Below are 27,690 nucleotides of genomic sequence, written 5' to 3'. Positions count from 1 at the left end.
CCTGAAAAATAATTAAAATTTTCTTTTTTTATAACATGAAATGCATTAATCATTAACAAAGTTGATGACACTTTCTGTTGTGAAAAATAAAACTTCCAATTTACGTTTCTAAAAATAGACAAATCAATTATAACTGACCTTGAAATGTCTTTTGCGGAACGAAACCTGTGTTGAAACCCTATTACAAAATAAGTTCGTTTCCCTTATTTGTCATCAGTCCGTAAGATGCATCATCTCAGAGAAATAGACTTGTCCAAATGTTGACAGGTGGAATACACCAATAAAAGTAGAAAACTGAATATTAACAAATCATTTGAAATTTTCTTGTTTCATATTATCAATCATTGGGATAGAAACCGGATTGCATGACAACTGATTAACCCGATATTGTCGTTTTTCCAGTGGACGAGTCTATTACGTTTTTCGACACGTGTGTTGAAACTCATTTTTGTACGACGTTTTTACATTTTTTTTCTTTATCAGCTTTTGTGACTGAAGATCATTATTTACCAAGTTTTCTGGAAATGATTGAGAGCTACGGGAATCTGTTTTTCTTGTTTGTGAAATGACGATTTAATTTCGTCTTTGTCCGTGCAACCCCCCTTTTTTTACAGGAAGTTATTAAACGATGTCATGCGATGTTCATGATCACTGATCAATAATATTTCATCGAAATAAATGTTAAGAAATGATGACAAAACAGCAAATAAGACACATTTTGTTAAGTAAGGTGAAATATATATATTTATTTTGCATATTTTTCTGTTTTGAAAGATATTTTTTTTTCTTTTTTTTTTCCGACCGACCCGACTTTTTTATGAGAAAAATCCGTAAACCAACAAATTAAAAAACCGTGGCCCTACAACAAAAAAGATTTAATATTTGAATATTTTTTTATTTCTAGAATTTTGGTTAATCATGAATAAATCATACAAAGAAATGAACTAGCACAAGGACATGGTTTTCTCAATTTTCAATGTTATAAACCCTTAATTTTGGCCCAAAAGTCAATGTTAGAAACCCTTAATTTTGGCCATAACATCAAAAGGTTGAAAGATCTGCAATTTCAATTACACATGTAAACACAAACATGATGGTAGTCTCACATATCAAGAATCAGGTCAAAATCTGGAGACATATATAAAAAGAGTCCGTACAATTGTGATTTTCAACAATTTTCAAAAGTTGTAAACCCAAAATTTTTTGGGACATTTTATTTTTATATATTTTTTTAAATTATTTTTTTTTCAATTTTGTTTTCATATTATTTTTTGTTATTTTATCACTTTTTTTTAACAGAGCCCTAGGTAAAACTAGATGTGCCAAAGAGACACTAATGGCCCCGTCCCAAAAAGTTGAAAAATCTGCAATTTCAATATAAACACATGTGGAGACAAACATGATGGTAGTCTCACATATCAAAAATCAGCTCAAAATCACATATCAAAAATCAACTCAAAATCTGGAGGGGAATAGAGAAAAATTCTGTATAACTGATTTTCAAAAATTTATCAAAGTCCAAAGCCCTTAATTTCAGCAAAAATAAGCGGAGTGGAACAAAACTTAAGCTTGCCCTATAACTCATCATGGTTAACTCACATACCAACAAGAATGTGTCCCCAGTACACGAATGCCCCACTCGCACTATCATTTTCTATGTTCAGTGGACCGTGAAATTGGGGTAAACCCTCTAATTTGGCATTAAAATTAAAAAGATCATATCATAGGAAACATGTAGTACTAAGTTTGAAGTGGATTGGACTTCAACTTCATCAAAAACTACCTTGACCAAAAACTTTAACCTGAAGCGGGACAGACGGACGGTACGACTAACGGACGAACGGACGCACAGACCAGAAAACATAATGCCCCTCTACTATCGTAGGTGGGGCATAAAAATCAGCCCAATATCTGAAAGCGTTAAGAAAAAAGTCTGTATAACTGATTTTCAACAATTTCTCAAAGTCCAAAGCCTGTAATTTCGGCAAAAATTAGTGGAGCAGAAAGAAACTTGAACTTGATCTGTAACTCATCATTGTAAACTCACTTACCAAAAATCATCACAATATCTGAAGGCGTTTAGAAAAAAACTCAGAATAATGGTTTGTTGTCGAATGACGGAATGACAGAATTACAAAAAGATGGAATTTCTGAACTTTGGACAAGGGTAAAACTATATGGCACCGACAACTTCGTTGCGGGGCCATAAAAAGTCTGTATAACTGTGATTTTCAACAATTTATCAAAGTCCATAGCCCCCAATTTCGGCATAATTTAGCCAAGCAAAACAAAACTTAACCTTGGTCTGTATAACTGATTTTCAACAATTTATTAAGTCCAAAGCCCGTAATTTCGTCAACTATATGAAGCTTTCTAATAAATAAAAGCAAATGTAGACAAAAAGTGATTAAATCCATGAAATTTCCAATGAATGTGATCTAGTCATGGGGGTCGTATAATATACAAAAAAAATATTAAACCTAAACGAATATGACGACTATGATGTATAAGACTACATAAAATTATCTGTTTTATGGAAAGCTACATCAGGGAGCTGATAGTGTGTAATAACATTTTGAAGCTGTAGAATTGGATAGAATTTGTGTTATTTTCAGTTTATTATGCTGCGTTAAATAAGATTCATATCAAATTAATTTTCAAATTGAGTGAGGACAATGGAAACTATTATATTTTTCTGTTTATATTATTGGGCTATTTAATGGTCAGGTTTGTCAAAAAGTAAATAACAAGAATGTGTCCTCAGTACACGGATGCCCCATCCCCACTATCTTTTTCTATGTTCAGTGGACTGTGAAAATGGGAGAAAATCTAATTTGGTATTAAAATAAGATAGATCATATCATAGGGAACATGTGTACTAAATTTCAAGTTGATTGGACTTCAACTCCATCAAACTACCTCTACCAAAATCTTTAACCTGTGGGACAGACAGACAAACGGACAGAACGAAAAAACAGACCAGAAAACATAATGCCCATAATGGGACATAAAAATTACTTGAGTGAGGTTGTTATACTATAACCACTGTTACCAGTCTATTGATCAATCTTTTACATCCAGCAGCAAGTGTTACTAACATATAAGCCTATATATTAATTAATGTGGTAAGGAGATATCTGCTTACATGTACTAGTCCAATCAACAGTGTAAATTTAAGAAGCTGACTTACAAGGTAACAGTCACAAGTCCCTAATCTGGTCCCATTATTCCAACTCCAATTTTATCAGTCTTTTCTCTTACTCCTTAGTCCTATATGCTTTGCTTCTGAGAGAAGCAGCAATTTAAATACCATTTGAAGTCTCTTTTTGTACACACAAGAGATGTTTCCTAGTGTCAAAAATGGTTGTTTATATTAGCATTGCAAATTGTGATATAAATTTAGGCTCTGCCGCACTGACCATTCATCTTTTGTGTTTGTGCACAACATGAGGGGGAATAATTAATCATGTTTCTTATAATTTTCAAAACCAAAAAACTAGACCCCTATTGTTTTCAAAAACATACAGGAAAAGTATTATTTAACAATAATAAATGATGCCACCTTCAGTAGCAGAAGAAACAAACAACACCTTATAATGTTTTACTTTGGAAAAAAAATCCCTTCCCTTCTAAATCACATATTTTTTTTCCCCACTTCCCTTCTTTGACGATGTTTTCTTTAAAAAAAAAAGTGAGAAAAACAATTTGTTAAATATAAATAATCATCTTGGCATCTCAGTTTTTTTTTCTCTGTCAACAGACATGACAGAATTTGTTTTTCATAAGAACTTTTAAAATGTTTGTATGCTGAACCAGACCTTTAAAATCCTGTTACAAGACGAGATACATGATGGAGAATAATTTATACTGATTTAAATACGAATAAGATTGCAGAATATTGTCTCATCTTTCAAAACCACTTTATTTTTTCTGTTAAATAATAAAGCTCTGAAATGTAACAACACATGTTTTTATGAACCTCACTACTTATAGACTTAGCTGTCAATTTTGTCAATATCCAGTTCTATTTTAAATGAAAATGAACTTTCGTTTAGTCCACTTTCATACTTCAATACAGTTTTTCAATGAAAAGAAATAAACCTGTAGCACCACAGACCCCCAAGAGTGTATAAAACAATAGTAATAGACTCTTGATTGAATCAGTAATGAAAGGTTGACTGTCAGCAAGAAATAATAAATTTAGTTGTGCCCCTAATGACGACAATCAAAGTCTCCATTTCAGGTTGTTTTACAAATATCCATCTCACAACTCCAAAATAAACGCATGCGCACGAGGATACATTCCGAATGATCAAGAGCCATAACTCGATAATTATTAAAGTGACGCCACCAAATTCATCTTGATCTGAATTTTGTGGTACGTAAAAAACATTGTGTATAATTTCATAACATTTGGTTGAGGCATCTTAAGTAAGAGAACAGAAACTAAAAAAACTAAAACTACATTTAAAGTAACCCCACCAAAACTCTTCTCTGTCTGTCAGAAGCTGCCAAATCTTCTTGTAATTTCAGTTCATCAGCAGCTTTATAATTCTGAAGTTTCCTTTCTATATCCTTCATGGATGCTTGCATTTCATCATGAGACATCAAGTTCTGTTTGATTGTCATTCATCTGAGCCTGTACACGTTTAAGCTGTTTGACAGCATCTTCCTTTACACAAACAGCTAACTCTGCTTGTTGTCGAAGATCCTTTATGTCATTTTCTAATTTCTTTCTGCTGTTGAGAGCATTAGCTCTCTGATAACGTTCATCTTCTAAATCAGCCTCCAACTCTCTCAACTGAAAAATAACAGAATGTTTAACCGTTTAAAGTTAAAGTCAACTTACATAAGTAAAACGTCCCTAAATTTGGTGAAGTTTGAAACTTTATATATAAAACTATTTCCAGGGAATAGTTACAAGTGAATATTATCTTCTTTAAAAGTCAGACAATAGTTGATTTTAGAATTCAAAAATGTGTATGTTTCTGAAACATTTTAATTTTTTTTATTCCAATTTAAAAAAAAAATGTGCTTTTTTTCACAATGATCCACCAAGCCTTTTCTGAATCAACCACTTTATTTGAATATTCAATTATATCTTTTTCCATCTTTTTTAATTTTTATTTTGCATGATTTACCTCAGATCTCCAACACTGGCTTCACTCTTGCTGAGGATATTGTTAGCCCTCCTCAGTTTCCTGATCTCTAGATCTCTGATGTCCTCTAGTCGTTGATTATACTGGATTTCTCCTTTGTTTAGTGTGGATTGCTGGATCTTTATCTTCTCATACAGCAGAGCTAACTCATCATTACGTCTCACCAGTTGTGTTCCTAAGAAATCTCTTTCACTTATTACCTACAAACCAAAGTTTAATAATAGAAAAACAGCATCTAAATCATTGAGCTTATTTGATATGTCATACTTTGTTAATAATTGTACCAGTAGTTGGTTTAACGACAGTTATGATTCAATTTTAAATATTACCTTTCACATTGTATGTTGTTTTATATCTATTTTTTTTATTTTTTTTAAAGAAAAACTATATTCATGGACCATGCTCAACTTATGCAATTTTCTTCATTGTACACATTAACACCATTTCATAACTAGAATATTGGATTAGTTCATGATATGCAGATGTAAAGGATGAAAATAATGTTCAATTTTAAAGACACAATTACATCTACTAACTTGTTCTAAATCTTTTTTTTGCCCGACTCTCTCTGCATCAGCCTCAGCAATAATCTTCAGCAATTTTGCGACTTGGTTGTTGATGACGTCCTTACTCATAATCACCTGTTGTCTACTCTTGTCTCTCTTAGACATCAGGATATCCTTATCCTTCAGTTTCTTGGCCTTGACCGCTGCCTGGACAATGGCATTCTCCTTGCTCTGTATATCTTCCTTCAGCTGATCTATCAGATGGTTCATGTTCTTCAGTTTCTTCTTCATCTCAGTGATTTCATCCTATAAAATATTAAATTTTCACATTTAAATACATCTAAACTGGTTTAAAATTTCCTACTGCCAAGATTTTGATGACTATTTACCTTTGCACTGCATTTGCACAAATCACTTTATTATCACAAGTTATTTCATCACTCTGGGTTTTATTCTTAGAATTTGGAACATAAATACCCCATAGCCTATCCAAAATGAATATCTCTTGAAATCCTGAAAACAAAATATGAATAAATGATAAAAGATTTGATACATTCCCAACAATTTATTTACCGATTACATTGACAAGGTTTTTTTTCAAATTTCCTTCCATGTTTTACTTAAGACATATCAGATACTGATTATTTTTCCATCTTCTCACCTGAGATTCAATCAAGTTTTTGCTGTACAAGTTGCAATCACTTCTAACAGCCTTGTACAAGTTTTGCTGTTGTCTAAGTCTTGTCTCAGCTTCAGCTATTTTCTTCTTGTATTCAAATATTTTCATTTCCCTTGTCTTAACCAAATCCATGTGTTCTAAAACCTACAAATCAATTTAGAACATTAATAATTTACCTAAAAGATGTTCTCTGTGGTTGCTTAAATGATGAAATTAAATGTTTTTATGACAACTGATCTAATAATTCATAAACATCATAACATATGCAATATGCTATGATATGTTTTGTTAACATTTTTCATCTTTTACATAGACAAATATGTTACATGTATATCTGAATATATAAAATTCATATTTTGATTAAATTGTTACTCGATGTATTCAATACAAAAAAAAACCATCTCATTGATTACATAACTACTTTATATAAAATTGCAAATAGTATATATCTTGAAGAATTAAATACCACACAAATAAATATACATTGTGACTATCATCATTTGTGACCACATCACCTCCCTCCTTTTTACTTTAAAAATTTGGTTTTACATCTTGAAGCGAATCCGTTTTTTGCTGAAGACTTGTTTTATACTCAATGATTACATAATAAACCACCCAATTTTTCCATAACAACTACAGTAAACCAACTTATTTTAGCAAGGGGAAAAAGAATGGGAAAATAAATTGTCACATATATGTAAAACTGAGATCGTTCTGTTTTAAGGTAAATCTAAAAATTGCAATATCAAACTTCCTGGAAAAGGGATAGAACAGGCTTTATGTAAAATAAAGTATCAGCAGTAATAAGATGATTTAAATTAAATTTTACTTCAGAAGATACTCTAAAATATGTTGCATTTTAACATTACCATATCTGGATGCATATAAACTTCCAAGTAAGTCTTGACCAATCTCCTATCCCAGTCATCTGTGATATGACCTCCATACATGATCTCACCAAACAGATACCTCAGGTCCTCCCATGGAACTTTGGTATTAGCCTCAAGATAGTTGTACAAAACCATAGCACTTATAGTTAAATCTCCTGTGTTGAAGGGATAACTCCTGTTCCAGCCCTGAGGACCAAACTTACGTCTCTCAGAAACTACAGCATGGAAGTAACATAAAGAGAACAGAATGCTCTTGAATTCATTCTCTTTTGCACACATTTCCATGGTCTCCTGATAAAAACAAAAGCAAACATAAAGGGTTACAATAGCATAGATATTCCAGTTAATTACTTGTTTAATGATTGGTGTCAGGGTTTGGCAATAGACGTATTTACACTTATATGCAAATTTGTCCGCCATTACGTAAAATCACACAGGTTCCCGTAAACTTTGACATTAAATTCAAAACATTTGACTTCACTATATAAAAGTGATTGTTGCTCGACGTCAGAAGGTTATTCAGAGGCAATCTAAGGTAATTTGGAGACAAAATTCAGCTAAATACCAAAAGTGTAAATACGTTTATACTTCTGGTCATTTTCTATCATATCAACTATTCCAACATTCCTATTAGGTTTTATGTTTCAAATATTTCTGCTTCAATTATCACTGAAGAGGCATTAATTTTGAAATGCCCTTTAGTTGCAGTATAATTGGTATTGTTTATTGCAAATCTTTGACACATTTTTCAACATCTATTTTAATTGTGCAACCTAGCAAGTTCATGTACTGACATATCTTTTACACATTGTCTTCTTATATCACGTACAGGTACTTACAAAAAGGATGTAACTATAACTTTGCTTTGCTGTCCATTTAATAAATCACAATGTTCAATATATGTGTCTACAATGTTCAAACTTTAAATAAGTTCATTCTTCATTTCCTCAAACAAATGAAATGTTGCCAACTGTATCATGTGTATATTACTCCCAAAAATAAAATTTATTTCATAAATCAATGATCTTATTTCATTTTGAATCAAAATTACACATTTTCAAACAACTGTTCAACATTATTCATTAAATAAGATTTTTATTTAAATATACCTGATCAAAGTTATCCAGAGCCTGGTGAAGATTGGCCACCATTCCTGTGGGAGGTTCATTGGTGATTTTGATGGATATCTCCAGTATACCCTGTGGTATAATATGTGATAGTACTGTAGGTGCAGGCTCAGCACTGATATATACTCTGTAGCTAGCATGGCATTCATCTGTGTAACTCTCTAACTTCTTCTCTAATGTTGGTAACCATCTCTCAACCAAATGAATATTCTGTGAATAATTGTATTTATTATCTTAATAATGTGTTTGCTAAAAATTACGAATGAAAATCACAACTAAAACTTTGCATTTTTCTAAGTGCTTTTACTAATGCAACAATGTTTCTGAACATAGCATTACATGTATGTATATGTACTGCTATGTAATGGCATGTCAAGGCACAGTTCATTCATATATTGTATTCTTCTAAAAGAAAGTGTTTTTACCCTTTTGGTCTTTTTCTGGATTTTGTATTTTAATTTCTGTGCTGTTGAAAAAAAATTTTAATTATATATTTGATTAAATTTTAAAACAACGTTTACTGAAAGAAGCTTAAGAAATGACAGACATATGTTAATGGCTGGATTTAAAGCATCTTTATCTTTGCTTTTTTTTTTATAAAATTTCATTTTTTTTTTAATTGGCTTTTATGGCAGATCTTTAATTATTTCTGATAATTGTAATCACCACTTTTACAGACTTTTGACAAGTGAGAGTTTGACATATTGTAAAGAAACCTGTTGATGCCAAAGATTTTAAGTTGCCTTTTAAATGTTTAAATTATGTTGATTATTATATACTAGGTCATTGTTGCTTTGAAGTTTACCACTAAGCACATCCATTTATTCATAACAATTGTCAATTTTAGTACCAACCTGTAATATGACCCAATGACCTTCCTTTACAGCAAGGTCAAGGGCACTCTCAGCAACAACTTCCTGACCTTGACCTAAGGATATATTGTGGAAGTTTTTATTGTCAGCACTGAATCCAATCTTTTTACCATGGACCTCTACATCTTTTATAGGGTTGACCCCAGGAGAGAGGATGAAGAACATAGGTGTGGTTGGTCCAGACTCCTCGTACGATTTGGCAAACTCTACACTCCTCCCCTCAACATACTTGGTTCCTAGTTTCTCCTGGACAAAATCTCTGAATAAAAGAGCATAGGAAATTAAAATGGAAATAACAAAATGTTTCGACTTTTTCTGATTCTTTTTAATTTCATGCAAAGTTTACCCAATTCATTATAAGACATTGATTAATTCCTTGCTGTATCATAAAATTTTAAATATCTTGAAACATATGGTGACTGCCTGAAAGATCGGATAATCACTAACACTGTTTAACTCAACATTGTGACCAAATATTACATCATTTCTTGTTATAGAGGTGCAGTAGTAAGCACCTAACGTTACAACCAATCTATTGTCATATAGACAACTAGGGGATTGCTTTAAACCATCCACTCTTAAACAAACAAGAGGCTGTCACAACCACAGCAAACCGGATTTATTAACATTTATTTGTGTCCTGGCAATATCACAAGAACCATTACTGATGAATGGTGAAAGTGAAAATCGTCAATATCAAAGAACCATAACTCCTGAACAGTACAAGTCAAAATCGCCATTATTAAACTTGACCTTCATTTAGTTGTCAGTAACAACATATTAAAATTTTAAAAGCTTTGGTTGAACGGTTCATGAGTTAATGCACGGACAACATTTGATTGCCGCCCGCCCGCCGTACATCCCAAAATCAATAACCGACATTTTTGTCACAAAAATCCGGTTAATAAAATGCTAAGTACAACAATGATAACTTACTTGACAGCATTGGTCATCCTGTCAGGTCTGAGGGCTCTCATCATACACAGTTTCTGTAATGAATTCTTGTTCTTCCATTCCTGTGGAAATTTCTCCTTCTCTGGAGCTTCACTCTCCACAAACTTCTTCCACCTCTTAGCAGAACCTTCTATGTCTCTATCTAAATTTCTGAATTCTTCCATATTCACAAGAGCCTAAACAATAAAAACATAGCTGAACTTTTATTTTGAAAATACATGCCATGTTTAAGAAATAATTCATGGAAGCCATAGATTTGTTGGAAATTTACACATGGCCTGGGCCGTGATATTCGAATTTTATCCTGAGCGTCAGCGAGGGATAAAATTAACGAATATCACGGCCCAGGCCATGTGTAAATTTACAACAAATCTATGGCTTCCATGAATTATTTCGATTCTAATAGGACAAATACGATCATTAAAAAACTGAAGTGATGATGGGTATACCTTGTGTGTGGCTGTTCTATTTTACCCACTGTTCGATAAATGTAAAACAAATCTAATAAACCTGCATGAATGATTTCTTAACTAACCGCTAGAAAAAAAATGTGATTACTTTTTTTACTTCTCAGTAACCCAACATTTGCAATTTTAAATCTACATTTTTTATCGTAAGCTACCGTCAAATTCACTGTTGACATGTTGTAACCAAGGAGCCGCCATGTTGACTTTCTGAAATCAGTAAATGTGCGAATAATGCAATAGAACAGAAAACAAGCAACACTTACCTCAATCAATACTTTATTTTAATGCAATTGTATCCGAGTTTAGAAGGTAAACGCAATAGAAAAACCTTCAGCTTTGACGTTTTCATTCGTATGACGTCATGTTTTGAAATGACGTTAATGCGCAAAAATCATTACTGGAATTTCTCGGAATTTTAATTTATTTTGTTTTTGTCCATTTTTCCGTTCTCTAATGTGTAAATTCTTTTTTGTTATGCATCAGAATCAGAATAAATGTTCTGTAGGGTTTTATTCAAGTAATTGTTAACACAGCGAAATCCACAACCGTTTACACATAGGTTACGATACATGTGGATTTACGTGGGAGGCATATTTAAACAGCCATTTGTGTACATCTTGGAGTCTGCGCTAAGTATAGATATATCGAGAATTTTATCACGGTGTTGTTTACAAAGGGAAAGAAGCAAGTCATATTAGAATTAATTTTTACACAGTAATTTAACCATAACATACTATTATATATCTATTTTTTTTGTGAAATTTAACATCAATACTGACCTTGATTCCTCCCCAGCTGTGATTATTCATGAAGTCCACAGGACTGATTATATTTGGTAGTGATGGGAACCTCAACAGGAAATCTAACTCGATGGGATCAATTTTTTTAGACATCAACAATATCTGCAAAATAAAAATGTTATCATGAACAAATAATACTGTACTCAGTGTATAAGTACATGTTTCGCTGAAAAAGAATATAACATTTTGACTTGTTTTGTATCAACAATTAATTAAACTTCAAACATTATTAGATCCATAAACAAATAATTCTTGACATTCTTGTCACTGCAAGTTCAAAGCTTAGTTTCAGTTCTTAACTATAAAGGGTGAAACACATGGTAAAAAATGCATTTACATTGACAAACAGGAATTCTAAGTATCAAGATAGAAATCTTAATATCAGGGCAAAAACAAGAATGTGTCCTCAGTACACGAATGCCCCACTCGCACTATCATTTTCTATGTTCAGTGGACCGTGAAATGCGGGTAAAATCTCTAATTTGACATTAAAATTAGAAAGATCATATCATAGGGAACATGTGCACCAAGTTTGAAGTCAATTGGACTTCAACTTCATCAAAAACTACCTTGACCAAAAACTTTAACCTGAAGCGGGACATACGGACGAACGGACGCACAGACCAGAAAACATAATGCCCCTCTACTATTGTAGGTGGGGCATAAAAATAAAAATATTCATTTCATTACTACCTTTTGTTTTTAAGAAGCTTCTGTCCAAGTTTGGTAAAAATCCAGGATAGTTTATGAATCTAATAAATGTTTTAAAAAATTAAACTGCAGACTGCATGTAATGTTAACTGGAAGAAAAACTAAGTCCATTTATAAGTAAAATACAGAAAAACAGGTACAAGATTTGAACAAAATTAACTTTTTGATACAATCTTATAATCATAAACATTTGGTACAAGTTCAGGATAGTTTAAGTTATAAAAATTTCAAAACTTTTAACCACATAATGAATATTTGTGGACAAAGACGCCGATGCTGACGGAATGTAGGATTGCTGTCACACTTTTTTCAACAAAAGTCGAAGGCTAGACAAAAAACATTTATTTTTTCAAACTGAACAATTAATCAATTTAAAATGAAATACATTATTTTTATAGTAAAACATATGTTACCTTCTTTTCAGTTTCAAATTTCTTTACAACATCTTGGTTTTCCTTTTTACCAGTATCTACTTTCTTAATAGTGGCATCCAGATCTAAAATATACACAAAAGTGTGGTTTAAAATAAAACTTGTAAAATCCCAAAATATTATTGTTATATCAATTCTCTGTTTTGTTAGTCTATTATTATGATTTTACACTTATATTTGAGCATTTTTGAAATAAAACTTTATAGTGTTATAGCAATTCTCTATTTTGTTAGTCTATTATTATGATTAGTCCAATCAAACTAAGATTTAACCTCAAACTAATTGCAACAGAAAATGCTTTAGTTCTAATCTATAGCATTATGCCCTTTATATACACAGAAAAAAGTCCCATAAAATCTAACTTGAGGAAAACTCAAAATCAGCATTTTTAATTTCCTATCGAAATTAACACAAGGGGAGAAAACTCTTGCAAAAATGAGTGCTTTTTGGGTCAGTTTTGGGTTGTTTTTCTTGAAATTTATGTAAAGTATGATACTTTGATGGGGTTATAAGTTTGTATTTGACTAAATTATATAATCTTCTGCTCATGAAATGTACAAAACTGAAGTGTTTTGGGTAGTTTTATTTTTTTCGTGCAATTTTCATTTAAGAAATTGCAAATTTGAAGCTTTGTAACCATTTTGAAAAAATAATGTGAAAATTTGGTAATGTTTATATCTGTATATTATATTTTTTCAGCAACTTACTTATCTAAAGAAACTTTAAACCACAAAAAGAAGAATACTTGCTGAAATTATTTTTAATAAAATTTGAGATATTCTTTACCTTGACATGTTGAAAAATTCAATAAATGGTCAACTCATGAATTACGAAATCTAGATTATAGCTTGATAAAATATATGAAAACACCTTTAGAGTTGTTTGTTATACTCTAAAGACCGCTAACAAATCAAGAATCAATACATTCTGATGAATAGAAGCGGTAAAGATACAATTTTGTATCAATTTTTATTGATATTTCTGCCTTTTTTGCAAGAGTTATCTCCCTTTTCAATGCAAATCTCCATAGGAATTTTAAATGGTGATTTTTTTAGTCTTCCTTAAGTTAGATTTTATGGGACTTTTTTCTGTGTATATTTGGGGTATAATGCTAAAGATTAAAACTTTAAAATCTTCTGTTGCAATTACTTTCAGGTTAGGTTCAAATGTATGCTAGATTGACTGGACTATAAACACTTATATTTGAGCAATTTTGAAATAAAATTGATTGTTTTTTTCAAACACTGTTTTTTGCTTTAAGATCAATAAAATAATCACCTGTTTCCAAAGCCAGATTTTGACTTTTCAGGATTTCCTTCTGTTGTTCGACTTCAGCTTTTAGATCTTCTATTTGTCTTAGTCTTCTCTGGATTGTTTCCCTTACTTTATTTAACCTTGTTGTTTCTTTCATCAGTTGATTGATCTCATCATCTTTTTGCTGTAATACATTTTATATATGAAATCTTAATTTCTATTTTAAATACACAAGTTTAAAACCATATTCAGCAACATAAGCTATATCAAAAAGGCTAGTTTTAATTGGTGGAAGCATCAAGAATCACATTAGCTTTTAAACCTTGTCAATTTAGATTGGGAGTCCAACAATTTCACCATAAACATGGTTAGAACTCTCAACTTCAGAGTTAACAGGCTAGTGATCAATGTAGATTAACTCTTTAGAGTCCTCCTGCCATTGAGGCTCATGTTGATACCAAAAAATCTAAACAATAGTAAGGTGCATTGTTTTAAATTAAATTTATGTAAAACTTGACAGAAATAAATTGAACACGCCAAAAAATGTGAACCATTCAATTTCATGATACTTGAAGTCAAATAGTTAAAGTCCTTATTATCTGAAAAGGTTTTATAAAATTCTGTTATGTGGTTTGAGGAGTTGCGATGACAAACTGTTGCAGTATTACATTAAAGTAAATAAGTTCAAAGGGGCATAACTCCTGGGAAAAAAATTTAATAGTAATTTCCGGTTGATATGCACATCTACGTAGTATGTCCTTATTATCTAAAAAGGTTTCATGAAATTCTGTTGTGTGGTTTGAGAAGAGTTGCTATGACAAAAGGTTGCAGTAGTATATTGGGCAAATAAGTTCAAAGGGGTGTAACTCCTGTATAAAAAAATTGAATCATAATTTCCTGTCAATATGCACATCTACATAGTATATCCTTATTATCTGAAAAGGTTTCAAGAAAGTCTGTTGTGTGGTTAGGAGGAGTTGCGATAACAAACTGTTGCAGTAGTACATTAAAGTAAATAAGTTCAAAGGGGTGAACTCCTGGAAAAAAATTAAATGGCAATTTACTGTCGATATGCACAATGACATAGTATGTCCTTATTATCTAAAAAGGTTACATGAAATTCTGTTGTGTGGTTTGAGAGGAGTTGCGATGACAAGAAACAGGACTGACGGATGGACAGGTCAAAAACATTATATCCTCCTTCGCAACACGTTGCGTGGGGTATAAAAATTGTGATTATTTTAGTGAATTTTTAAGTCCAAGTACCATTACTCTTTACAAAATCCTCAGACCAAACAAAATTCAAACTTAATCTGTAACTTGTCATGATAAAACAATACACCAAATATGAAATCAATATCCTCAAGCATTTTGAAAAAAGGCGGAAAACTGATTATTTGAGTGAATTTTCTAAGTCAAAGGACCATGACTCTGCTCATAATCATCAGATAGGAACAAAATTTGATCTTGATCTGCAACTTGTCATGATAAAACAATATACTTAATATCAAATCAATATCTTCAAGCATGAAGAAAAAAAGTGTGGAAAATTGATTTCCGGGACTGATAGAGGGAGTGGAAACATAAGTCTCCTTTAACTGGTAGGGGACTAATAAACTTGTTTCACATAATTTAAAGTTGGGGCCTTATAAAGTTGACTACATGGTATATGTTCATATCATTAATAAAGGCCATACTGTGACCTAAATTTGTTTTAATCTTCGTCATTTGAACTCTTGTGGATTATATATAAGTTGTCTCAGCAGAAGATTATATTTTTATATCTTTACCTCACTAATATCCCTTTTTTGTTTTTCCGCAATGTTCCGACTCTCCCGCTCGGCCTCCAAGTCTTCCTGTAATTCTTGGATTTGATTCTGTACCTCTCTCATTTGTTTCATTGAGGATGCTTTACTGATACTTTCTTCTTCAGCACTGACAAATAAAAACAACTACTTTTAGTATAAATGTAAAAGTATCATTTGTACCTGATAAATTCTTTTCAGACAAAAAAAACCTGTTACCTGTAACAATGAAGATGACATGGATTATGATTCCTTAGAATGGTTTTCTTCACTATATATCCCCTACTTAGTTTATCAAAAAGCTTTAATTTCATTATCTCAAAAGTGCAAACGTTTGCTAGTTTTTAACCTATGTTAATGTGCTCATCTCAAGTAAGAACCTTACCAATGGTGGTTTCTGTTTGTATCGGATAGTATCTGGTGTTAATAGCAGCAGTCTGTTCGAGATTAATAGACCATGACATATAGTATGGACACTTTTTTGTTGTTTTATATCATTTTGTATTGTCTAGTTTATATAATTTTTTTTAAATTGCTGTCTCATTGACAGACACTTCATCTGAAGTTAACCTTTTGAATTTGGTAGGTAATTACTTATCTGTCAATCATTTAGCACCTCCCTTTACAAAATTATGCTTGAGATTATTTTTGTAGAAGAAATATAACATAATCCATAAATAAAATCCAGCTGAGCCTAAATTCTACCTTGAATGTTATGGTGCCAAGTGATGGGAAAAGCTTACACTGAGCCTGGTGAACTTAAAAAATAATTGTCCATGATGCAGAAGATATTTTTTGATTGCCATACACGTGTCACCAATATAAATAATTGCAAGCTAGCCATCACAATTTTTACCTCTGAAGAGCATGTTGAACCTCTTCCTCTCTCTTGGATATGTGATACTGTAGATCATCAACTTGATGTATCATTTCATCTAATTGGTCTCCTATTACTTTTTCTAATTCTTGTCTTGCCTGTAAGAATTGAAATTGTATTGTCTGAAAAATTATCATTACGATAATCTTTGTACACAGAATTATGACAAAAAGAGTGGAAAGAAGCATTTGAACAAAAATTTCCTTGGAAAATAAACATTTATTTTTAACACTATACCCTTTTCAAGATGGAAACTTCCCAATGAAACGTAAATACAGAAAACAAAGAAACAATGAAATACTGCAGTGATCATTAAGCATTAAGTTCAAGTTTCATTTCCTTATTGTTTGCTAGTTAAAGCTCATGCAGGTATAGTACTGACTCCATCTAATCGGATATTGGATAAATAAATATCTCTGCTTGTTATATTATTTCAAAACACCAAACCTTTCCCTATATATCTAATGCTTATTGTATCATGTAATTGAATATAGGATATAAGAATATATCAGAAAATCAATTAGAAAATTCAGAAAAACTTGTTCTAAACCATACACAATAGGATATTTTCAATGTATTTCTGACAGGAAATTGACCCGGAAGTTACGAAATTACAATCTTGCAGACCAGAAAATTTAGTTTGTATTATTCAACTAGAGGATCTAAAGAGCCTCAGTGTTGCTCACATTGCTCTATGTGCATATTAAACAAAGGACATATGGATTCATGACAAAATTGTGTTTTGGTGATGGTGATGTGTGCGTAGATTTTACTTTACTGAACATTCTTGCTGCTTACAATAACCTCTATCTATAATGAACTTGGCACAGTAGTTAAAGTAAAAAAAACATTGTGAACATTTACAAAATTTATGAAAATTGTCAAAAATTAACTATAAAGGTCAATAACTCCTTGAGGGGAGTTTTTTAAGGTCTTACTTTGCTTTACATTATTGCTATTTACAGTTTATCTCTATCTATAATAAAGAGCTGCGCTAAAAGCGCATGATACGCCCGATGCCCTTTTAGCTTGTCTTTTGCTTTCAATTTATTTTTTTCATCAAATAAATTTCCTTGGACATTTCCTACATTTTTTTCAAGAAGAAAAATTCCACAACTGTACAAAATCCCCCTTTTTTTTAAAGGGAAAATTCACGATTTTTTACTTATGGTTTTGAATATGTTTATTATGACAAACTATATATTCACAAAGTTTTATCGCTATATGTGCAGTAATAATGGAGAAATTCAATGCGTTTGGCATTAGATTTTAGCCGAGACTACTTATAGCACAGTCTCAGATTTTAGTGAGGTTGGAAGAGTTACTTTTATGAAATAATATAGATTATCTGATATCATTTGGAGCTATACTCACTAAGTTTGGTTAAATTTGGCCCTATAATTTCAGAGAAGATTTTTGTAAAAGTTAAGAATTCTGAGTATGAACGAGAAAAGTTCACTTTAAAGGGCCAGGTGAGCTAATAATAAACTTTTTCATAACAAAGTTGTTGACTTTATTCATTGTCTTCCTTTTTAATGTGACTCAATTGGTCCTCAATAGCGCAACTATGAACTCTAAATGATAAAAACAAGCATGTGCAGCAAAAGACAATGAAATATTATGGATGTTATAATTTCAAGTTACAAAGGTTATTTATACAACATAAGTACCACATACAATGATCTTTCACTAGTAAGGATATAGAATAAGAAGTATACCTGTTGTTCTTTTCTAAGTTTTTCTTCTAATTCTTTAATAATTTGTTCATATCTATTTTTCAATTTTTCCTCTTTCTCCACAAGTTGTGTTTGTTCCTGAATAGCTAATTCTTCTATTCTGAATATGAAATCAACATACATTGTAAGTCATATTGACATTAAAACATATTACTGGAAAAAAGAACTTGCTTGTACTTTTGTCCATCTGATGAGTTAAGCCTTTTTCAACTGATTTTTATAGTTGATTCTTATGTTGTACTGTTATACCACTGTCCCAGGTTAGGGGGAGGGTTAAGATCCTGCTTACATGTTTAACCCCCCCCCCCCCACACACACACACACACATTATGTATGTATGTGCCTGTCCCAAGTCAGGAGCCTTTAATTCAGTGGTTGTCGTTTGTTTGTGTGTTGCATATTTGTTTTTCGTTCATTTTTTATATAAATAAGGCTGTTAGTTTTCTCGTTTGAATTGTTTAACATTGTCATTTCAGGGCCTTTTATAGCTGATTATGTGGTATGGGCTTTGCTCATTGTTGAAGGCTGTACAGTTACCTATAATTGTTAATTTCTGTGTCATTTTGCATGTTTTGGTCTCTTGTGGAGAGTTATCTCATTGACAATCATACTACATCTTCTTTTTTATATATACATTGCGAGTCATATTGACATTAAAACATATTACTGTGAAAAAGAACTCAAAATGTATAACGACTATTCTACACAGTTTCAAAAACATGTCCTGCAGTAATATTTTGGCTCAGATAATTGATAATCACTCTTAAAGACATTTTTAATTTTATTTGTTAAAATGTAGCTCTTGATCTGTGTCAAATGCACAACTAACTTAAAAATTTTGAAATAAAAGTTCAGGACGCATTGGACTCATATTAGATGCAGGTTTAATTTATTTTTTTATGACTTTTTTCAACAATCAGGGAATCCCAAACAAGATTTTGATTTGGCATGGTCTTATAATGTGTTCTGGAACCAAATCATTATTTAGTTTTGAAAATACCGCTTTTCCAGTGTGTTTATGTGAAACAAAGGCAATCTAAATTTAAATTTGCTTGTTTATCGATTATCTTTTAACAGTTTCCCTCTATCCTTATTTGTTTTCATTATTATACAATAATATCAAACAAAACATTATTTATTTATAAACCTACTCTTCTTCTATATCGGAAATGGTCAGAAGGAATTTTTTAAAATCATCTTCTCTCTCTACCTATATAAAAAAAGAAAATATTGTTTAACATATTTTATTTTATAAAAAAATAAATGAGATGATGCCCCTCATGCTGCATATAAGATTATTCTGAAACATAACTAAACAACAACAAAAGTGACACTACCCAAATTTGAACATAATCTGTGTTTTGAGGTAAAAATTCAATGTAAATGCTCTTTGTAACTGTCATATTTTCTACATAAGCAAAAAAAAATGCATTTTTTTACCCTGATGTTTTATTTAGCCATAGTGGCTATTTTTCCTGAAATACAATGAAATAAAATACAAAATTTACACTAATTAAGTTTAGCTGAAATTGATTCAGCAGTTTCATTTAAGGAGAACATTTTTAAAAAAGTAAGCAAACTGGATGAACAAATTGTGAAAAATTTCTTTAAAGGCCAATTATTCCTTGATTAGGGTCAATTGACAATTTTATAAACTTGTTTGTAGATCTCACTTTGCTGAACAATTTTGCTGTTTACAGTCTATATTTATGATTAATTTTATTTAAGATAACCAAAAACTGCAAAATTTCCTTAAAATTACCAATTTAGTGTCAGCAATCCAAAAAAAAATGATTGTTCTGTCCCAAGTACTTAAGCAAATTATGTTTAATTTCAAAACAGGCCTAAAGGGCAGCGGAAGTCTTTTATATTTCTCAAAAAGTAAGTCTGATGACGGAAACAATATATTTCCTCCCAAAATAATCCAAACTGAAATACTTTAAGCAAGGGTGATAAATGCTAGAACACACCCGTGAAATGGCGGGCATCCAGAGCATGGTTGAAAGTATGTAATGTGTTGTAGGATGAATTTTTGTAAAACAATTAATGACTTGAGAATTTCAGAAAAGGTTATAAAAGTTATAGGTACTTGGTGACAGGACAATTGTTTTTCAACCCCTTCTTTATTCGGGCCAATAATTCCAATTTTTGTTTTCTTTTTATTTCAACATGAAGATACGTTTAGTATGTGATGAACATACATTTCTATAAATAAAGTGTGTTTGCTTTCTACTATCAATTCTCAGTTAACTAATCAATCCACGGCGGTCATTGATATATTATATAGACCCTCTCTATTTAATATACTTACTGACCCGATGAATTTTTGTAAAAGATTTTATGACTGAAGAATTTCAAAAAAAAAAAGTTATAAGTACTTTTGGACATGACAATTGTTGTCCTAGCCCGACTCCTACTTTTCTTCCTCAAAAACTCATATAATTTTTTCTATTGATTTCAATAACGTTAGAAGCGTTTATCTGTATATATATTATGAACATACATTACTATAAATAAAGTGTATTTGCTTTTTACTATCAACTCTCAATTTACTAATCGATCCACGGCGGTCATTGACATATTATATAGACCCTCTCTATTTAATATCAAAACTCAGTGACCGCCGTGGACAGTAAAGTTGAAAATGATAGTAGATAGCAAATACACATTATTCATAGTCTTTGGTATATACAAAGTACAAAAAAACGCAAACTGGATGTCTAGTCAGACTTAAAATTTCGTCCAATGACGGAAAAATATCCGGACACATTTTTTTTGGTTTTTCTCCCAAAACAACCCACTGAATAATCATAAGAATGGATGACAAATGCGACAATACATGGTACTTATAGGACACAAAGGCATGATGATTAATTTATTGTGGAAGGAAGAGAAGCGACACACAAAATGAGGTCTTCTCGTTTAATAATATAGATACTGATAATAACAACTTACATCTTCTTGTTGTAAATGTTCTACATGTAAGTCTTTAAATTCAGCCATCTGAAAAAAATAGTTTTATATCAATAACTTTTCTATTTATTTTAGCAACAAACAATATTTGTCACTATGTTGTTTCAGGATGGGTAATATTTTCAAAAGCCTACACTTAAACACTACTTTTGGCGTTAAAGCATTCTTAACAATAGAAACTCTACCAAATCAAGTTTTTTTTTCATTTGGGGTTCCATTGAATTCAGAAACAGCCAATTTTCAAACATTAAAAAAAGAAGATGAGGTATGATTGCCAATGAGACAACTCGCCACAAGACCAAAATGACACAAAAATTAACAACTATAGGACACCTTCAACAATGAACAAAGCCCATACCGCATAGTCAGCTATAAAAGGCCCCAAAATGACAAGGTAAAACAATTCAAACGAGAAAACTAATGGCCTTATTCATGTACAAAAAATGAACGAAAAATAAATATATAACACATAAATAAACGACAACTACAGTATTACTGACTCCTGACTTGAGACATGCACATACATACATAACGAGGTCAAGTTAAATGTGTAACGGAAAACCGAAAATAGCCGACAAGTAATGTGTAAACCAGAGAAAAATCTTATCCAACTGACAAAAACAACATTGAACCAGATGTCAACCCTTAGCAGTTGGGGAAAGTATGGAATTTACCTTTTACAATGTATGGTCCAATATCCAAAATCTAAATGCATGGCCATAGATTGATTCAGCATATCAAACAATCCCAAGAATTCAATTTTTTATTAAATCAAACCATGGAAGTATTATATTGACAGGAACTACTACGACCCGACTTCAAACGTTTCATCTGCGATGCCGCGCGCAATTTAATGACATGTTAATTAGCTTAAAACATGGCACATTATTTACACACCAGCGTGTGGTGCCCTACAATATTGTCATTCTCGGTTGCTTTCGGGATTACCGAAATAAACGAAGAAATCGAAAGTTGTGATAAATTCTTAGGAAACAGCAATCGGCAAACCTCGACAGATTCCGTTACCTTACATCTGCATATGTGTGCCGATTGAGTGATTGATGGATTAATGCGAGTCATCATTAATTCTATAGAAAAACACATTGACTATGGAGATTTGTACCAAATTTATTGAATAAATGCCCCATTTTTATTGATTTATTTTTTCGGTAGAAATTGGACTATATGTAATATATATTGCAAGTTGTAATTATATAATAACTACTGTTTACTCCACTGAGTGGCACACATATCCTGCATTTTTAAGACAATTGTAAATGATCGTTCTGATAAAATCAAAAGATCAAAGAGATTTTAGACAAATGTAGGAATTATTAAGCTTCGCTCTAAATCCAGGGTAATATCATTGGTTGGTATATACGAATGTTCAGCTGAACCCTGATGTGTTGAAATTTTTTTTAGTACTGTGACTCAAGGATTTGTATAGTGACATTATACAAATTCTTGTGCGACTGTTCAATAATATTTACCAGTATCATTTGGTCGGATAATGACAACATATTTTACAGGACAAACATATATAACATAATTAGCTAACGTAGTTAGATCTCTATTTTCTTCTGCTGTATTTTGTTGATTGGTACTTGCTCGATTAATTTTCGTATTATAAACTGGAAATTTCTACTTTCCAGGATTATCTAGTAACTTAACCATATATATCACTCTAAACTTCACAGTTTTAATATTTATCAAATATATTTATTGTTAACCGGCGGTAACCGGAACAGACCTTGTAAATCGCGATTTAAACTTCACCCACAAACTAATAAAATAATGTAACTCACTATTTGAAATTGTTGTAGAATAATTAATTCTGGGCTGATTTTCATTTTTTATGCATCAGTCGATTTGTTTAAATAAGTTGTTCACGAATAAAGGTCTACCAACGCGATTCAAATAAGTAAAGGTGTTTTCCGACAGGTAATATTGTTAAGCTGTCTCGATTAAAACCAAGTGATTGATAAGAAGTATCTCTGGTCAATTTATGACCCCGGCATCGCAGATAGTCACAAAAGAAATTAACGACAGCGTACTAATTAGACAGTTTCCATATATTTTCTACAGGGCTACCCGGGTTATAAATAAATGCTAATTAATCGTTGTAGTTTCTGTCAATATTATACTTCCATGATCAAACTAAGTTAAATTTTGGACACCAATTTGGACCAACTTGAAAACTGGGCCCAAAATCAAAAAACTTGTTTAGATTCAGCATAACAAAGAACCCAGAGAATTCATATTTTTTAAAAATCAAACAAAATTAAATTTTGGACCCTTTCTGCCTTTGTGTAGACCAATTTGAAAACATGACCAAAAACTTAAAATCTAAAAACACAGTTAGACTCAGCATATCAAAGAACCCCAATAATTCGATTTTAGATGAAATCAAACAAAGTTTTATTTTGAATTCTTATGACCTCAATATGTAGACCAATTTGATAACAGGAAGTAAGCTAACGCCGCCACTGGATCACTATCCCTATCGACAAAAGTTGCAGGCTCAACAATAAAACCCCCAGAGCTCCAGATAAGAATTCACAAATTGGGTTTTTTACCCACCATTTTCTTATATAATTGGGTGATAAAGTTTATTGATTGCATTATCAATTCCAATTCACCCCTCATGTTAATATCAAATTGGGTTTTTCACCACCAAGCTCCTTAATGTATTGGGTTTTTTCATCAACACAATATTGAATATTTAGGCAATATCAACCCCAGATTTTTTTTTTCATCTTAAATATGTTTCTTTCTTTGTTTAGCTGTTTTATTTGGTTTAGGGTTAGGTTAGGGTTATTTGCTAGCTGTTTTATTTGGTTTATTGACTGAGAAGCAATTGTAGGTTTAATTTGTGTTCCGTTTCAAACCTTCTGCCAGTTTTGTATTTTCTCATATAAACTGTAAAAAAACGGATATATATGTGTATTCACAGGCACTCGTCTTATACCTTTATATAATAAATTCTGAGACCAGTGCCTGTGTGTGTATTCATTAATTAACCGTAAAATGAAAAAAATAGTATATAAACTCTAATTATACTTGAATGTTTTTGTTTTATTCCAATTTTCATAAATCTGGGTTTAGTTGTCTTTTATTAGAACTTTTGGTTTCTGATGCTTTATCATGTCATAATTGATTTGGCCTTTTTCCAACTGATTTCGTTTTTGAGGAAACCCTGCTTTTATAAGCAATGTTCTCGTTAAGGTACGCACACACGCCTGTTTGTTCGATGGACGCTTCCTAAAAACACTGGCTGAGTCTTGTTATCATCATAACTTTCCCTAAGCTTTTCAAAAGAAGCAGAAAACATGCTTCTATTCAATATTTTTACCGGACATTCACTTTTGTTTTAATTCAATGTATGTTATGATAAATCCCGAGCAATGCGAAAAAAATATGACTTCATGACACACGCTAATTGGATAAACGCCGAGAAGATCGAAATGTTTTCAAAAACATGTGTACCTTTCGAGCAACGGAAAACTCTAACAGGGACCCATTTCAGCTACTTGATGCAGGGATCTATTTTTAGAACGAAAGGAAATTTCCAATTATAAATATTATAAAAATAGTTTACGCAACGACTGTAAACAGATAAGGGTAAATAACGCAAATGGTAGTCAATAAAAGGGTTGAGAACTCATGGTTTTGGAATATAATTGGGTTTTCCTTTGAATTAATTGGGTTATTGAACCCTGCAATGGGCAATTGCATTGGGTTTTTTATTATTTGTATTGCGTGATCACGCAAATACGCAGCTTATCTGGAGCTCTGAACCCCATTGAAAAGTTGGTCAAGAAATAAGCAATTTATACAAAGCATTAGAAAAGTATTGTTTTTGGCCTCCAATTCCTAAACAGTTTGGGTCACAACTTTATATTTTTTTTCAAATATTTTTTTTATATTCCCGCTACCCTCATCCAGAAATATAATGGTGTCCATTTCCCACCCCATTTTTTTGTAAATATTATAAAAAGATATAAACACTTGTTTTTAAAATAATAGTCTTACCTGTATATAAGGCCAAAAATAATATAGTTTTGTTTCCAGCTACCAGTCAGAAAAAAATAGGGTAGGTAGGTAGAAAAATGATTTTATTTTATTTTTTCATTTTATTTTTTTTTCTCTTCATTTTTTCAGGTAAAAACTTGTTGCATAATAAATTCTTTTTCATGTTATTATTTTGATATAAAATTATGAAAGGACTTTTGAGATGCAGGTTTCTGATAGGAATCATAATGGCGTTTGTAGCTATATTAAGTAAAAATTAAAATTCCAAAAAAAATGTTGTTCCTTGAAATAGGGGTTAAAATTTTTTGTTACAGCTAACTAGCCCAGGACTTATTGGCAGCAGGATTTTACTAGCCCTGTTGGAAGAACTTCTAGTCCATCAAAACTGACCTCCTAGCCCTAGTATGCCTTAAAAATCAAGAGTTTGCTGCATAATACAAAGTGGGTGTCCTTTGTTTTGAAGGAGACATATTATACACTGTTTTTAATAATTTTTGTTTATCTGTTATTTATTCTTTTTGTGCCTAACCTAACTTAGTTGTTCCCACATTCAAAGCACACTTTTTATTGGCGTGCTTGGGGCAAGTAACGGCAATATTTACAGAGCATTGTCTGTTTTTTTCATCAGCAACAGCCAACCTTGCCAGGGAAATCATTGTGTCCCAGTTCTGCCAACTTTTCAGGAAATGAATGCATGATTTTTTGGGCAAATTGTAAAGATCAAAGAGTAAAAAATAATAGATCAAAGGAAAATGCCGCCAAATAAGCATGAACATGTGTGAGTCTCGCGCTAAAGACTTGACAGGAGCTGTCCTGGACACAATTATTTTTTTCCGCGGCTTTTCCCTGTCGTATTTAGCATTTTTGGGGGATGAATTTTCAGCCTTGTTACTCCCTTCATCTACCGTTTTTTGTTTTGAAACTGACGAAGTTCCTGGGGTTCCCGTACTAAAATATTAAGAAATATTTTGTGGCATGGTTTCGTACTCAAGAGCTGTGCAACAAGACAGGTCAATACCAATCAATACATTATACCCCCAAATACTGTTAATTGAAAATCTCGGCACGATAAGCAAAGTACAATAATCCAAGCCATGGTATGAGAAATCGATATTTACAGTACGAGAATTGCAATCAACACATGATACCAAGCCACCCAGACATGCCAGAGTTAACTTATTTGTTCCAGTTTTAAAATATGTACAAGTTAGAACCTGTACAAACCAGTTCAAATTCTTGGAATCCTGGGTGACTTATTGAATTGAAATGGCTAACATAGAATAGTGATGAAGGGATTTTTCACTTTCTATTTTGGAAACGTTTTTATTTTTTTGTTACTAGTCCGTCGGGCATATCAGATTACACATTTTAATTGCCCGAGGCATAAATGATCTAGTCCCGGGCGTCGTGCTAGTGGATTTTTTAACCCCTGTTGAAAAAACAGGAAGTGCAACCTCATTGCTAAAGAAATATAACACCAAATTTGATTGGTTTGTTGGATGAAGGCTAAAAATATTGTATTTAAATCAATGTACATAGCTGCTAGACAACATTTCAAAGAAGGATAACTCATATTTTTTAATTTAAAAATAAATAAAGGGCATATAATAATAAAATGTTCTCACTGTTATCTCCCTTGTTAGTCTTTTTCTTTATTATAGCTTGGTTCAATCTGAAATGTAAACAATAATCATTAATTACGACACTTGCAAATTTCAAACTTAAAAGATTATATAAGTTTAATGAAATCTAGTAATATATGGCAATAACTAAGTCAATCATTAAGTCATTGTCAATACAATTAATGATAACTTTATAAACTTTACTTAAGCCATAATCATGTATGCCTAGAGTATGCACATGTATGAGATGTTTTACATCTTCTCATATACCTTCTTTTTCATGTATTTGATGGAGTTTTTTCTACAATTCAAATAAATACTTTATCTAACACAGATACCCCTTAGTACTGGCAAAAGATATTTTCAGGCATGATTCATAGTGGTAAAACATAAAAAAAAATGTTTAGAACAGTGAAAGACCAAAAATTTTAACCTCATGTGTGCTTGAAATCATTTGAAAAATTATTTGATAGTCTCTTGTGGAAACAAAAAGTAAGATGGACTCACTGTCGACAGAATTTGAGAAATGTGAATGGATGGACAGACAAACAGACACTTAAAACAGTAAAACCCTAATTCTGTTTTCTCTGTTTCTTCTTAACCATCTTAAAAACATAACAATCAGAATCCGAGTCTGTGCTATTGATGCCAATTGTACTTCAGTAAACTACAATTCATAACATAAGTCTGCAGGCACAAAGAAGAAAAATATTTTTTTCTCAAAGGGTGCCGGGGTAATTCTCTCGGTGTTCAAAATATACATGCCACTGCCACATTTTTATTCTATGAATTCTA

The 27,690-nt window shown here is 31.7% G+C and overlaps 2 protein-coding genes across 2 annotated transcripts; both read right to left on the bottom strand.

Annotated features, from left to right (window-relative positions):
• Positions 1–965: 965 nt before the first annotated feature.
• Positions 966–6,484, bottom strand: LOC143072446 (cilia- and flagella-associated protein 58-like). The gene is made up of 4 exons (XM_076247371.1): positions 6,327–6,484; positions 5,696–5,971; positions 5,142–5,359; positions 966–4,801 (listed from the first exon to the last, which is right to left on the bottom strand). The coding sequence occupies exons 1-4, from the start codon at positions 6,474–6,476 to the stop codon at positions 4,798–4,800; spliced, it is 648 nt and encodes a 215-aa protein (XP_076103486.1). The 5' UTR covers positions 6,477–6,484; the 3' UTR covers positions 966–4,797.
• Positions 6,485–7,186: 702 nt separating this feature from the next.
• On the bottom strand, positions 7,187–26,928 carry LOC143071048 (dynein beta chain, ciliary-like). Its single transcript, XM_076245129.1, has 13 exons — positions 26,899–26,928; positions 21,224–21,271; positions 19,420–19,478; positions 18,251–18,368; positions 16,512–16,630; positions 15,641–15,785; positions 13,875–14,034; positions 12,579–12,661; positions 11,434–11,556; positions 10,170–10,363; positions 9,216–9,492; positions 8,344–8,571; positions 7,187–7,525 (listed from the first exon to the last, which is right to left on the bottom strand). The coding sequence occupies exons 2-13, from the start codon at positions 21,269–21,271 to the stop codon at positions 7,187–7,189; spliced, it is 1,893 nt and encodes a 630-aa protein (XP_076101244.1). The 5' UTR covers positions 26,899–26,928.
• Between the last annotated feature and the right edge of the window lie 762 nt (positions 26,929–27,690).

The sequence above is a fragment of the Mytilus galloprovincialis genome, chromosome 4 (genome assembly GCF_965363235.1).
Source record: "Mytilus galloprovincialis chromosome 4, xbMytGall1.hap1.1, whole genome shotgun sequence".
NCBI lineage: Eukaryota > Metazoa > Mollusca > Bivalvia > Mytilida > Mytilidae > Mytilus > Mytilus galloprovincialis.
The sequence above is the reverse complement of the archived record's forward strand: the minus strand, read 5'-3'. Positions and strand labels throughout refer to the sequence as shown.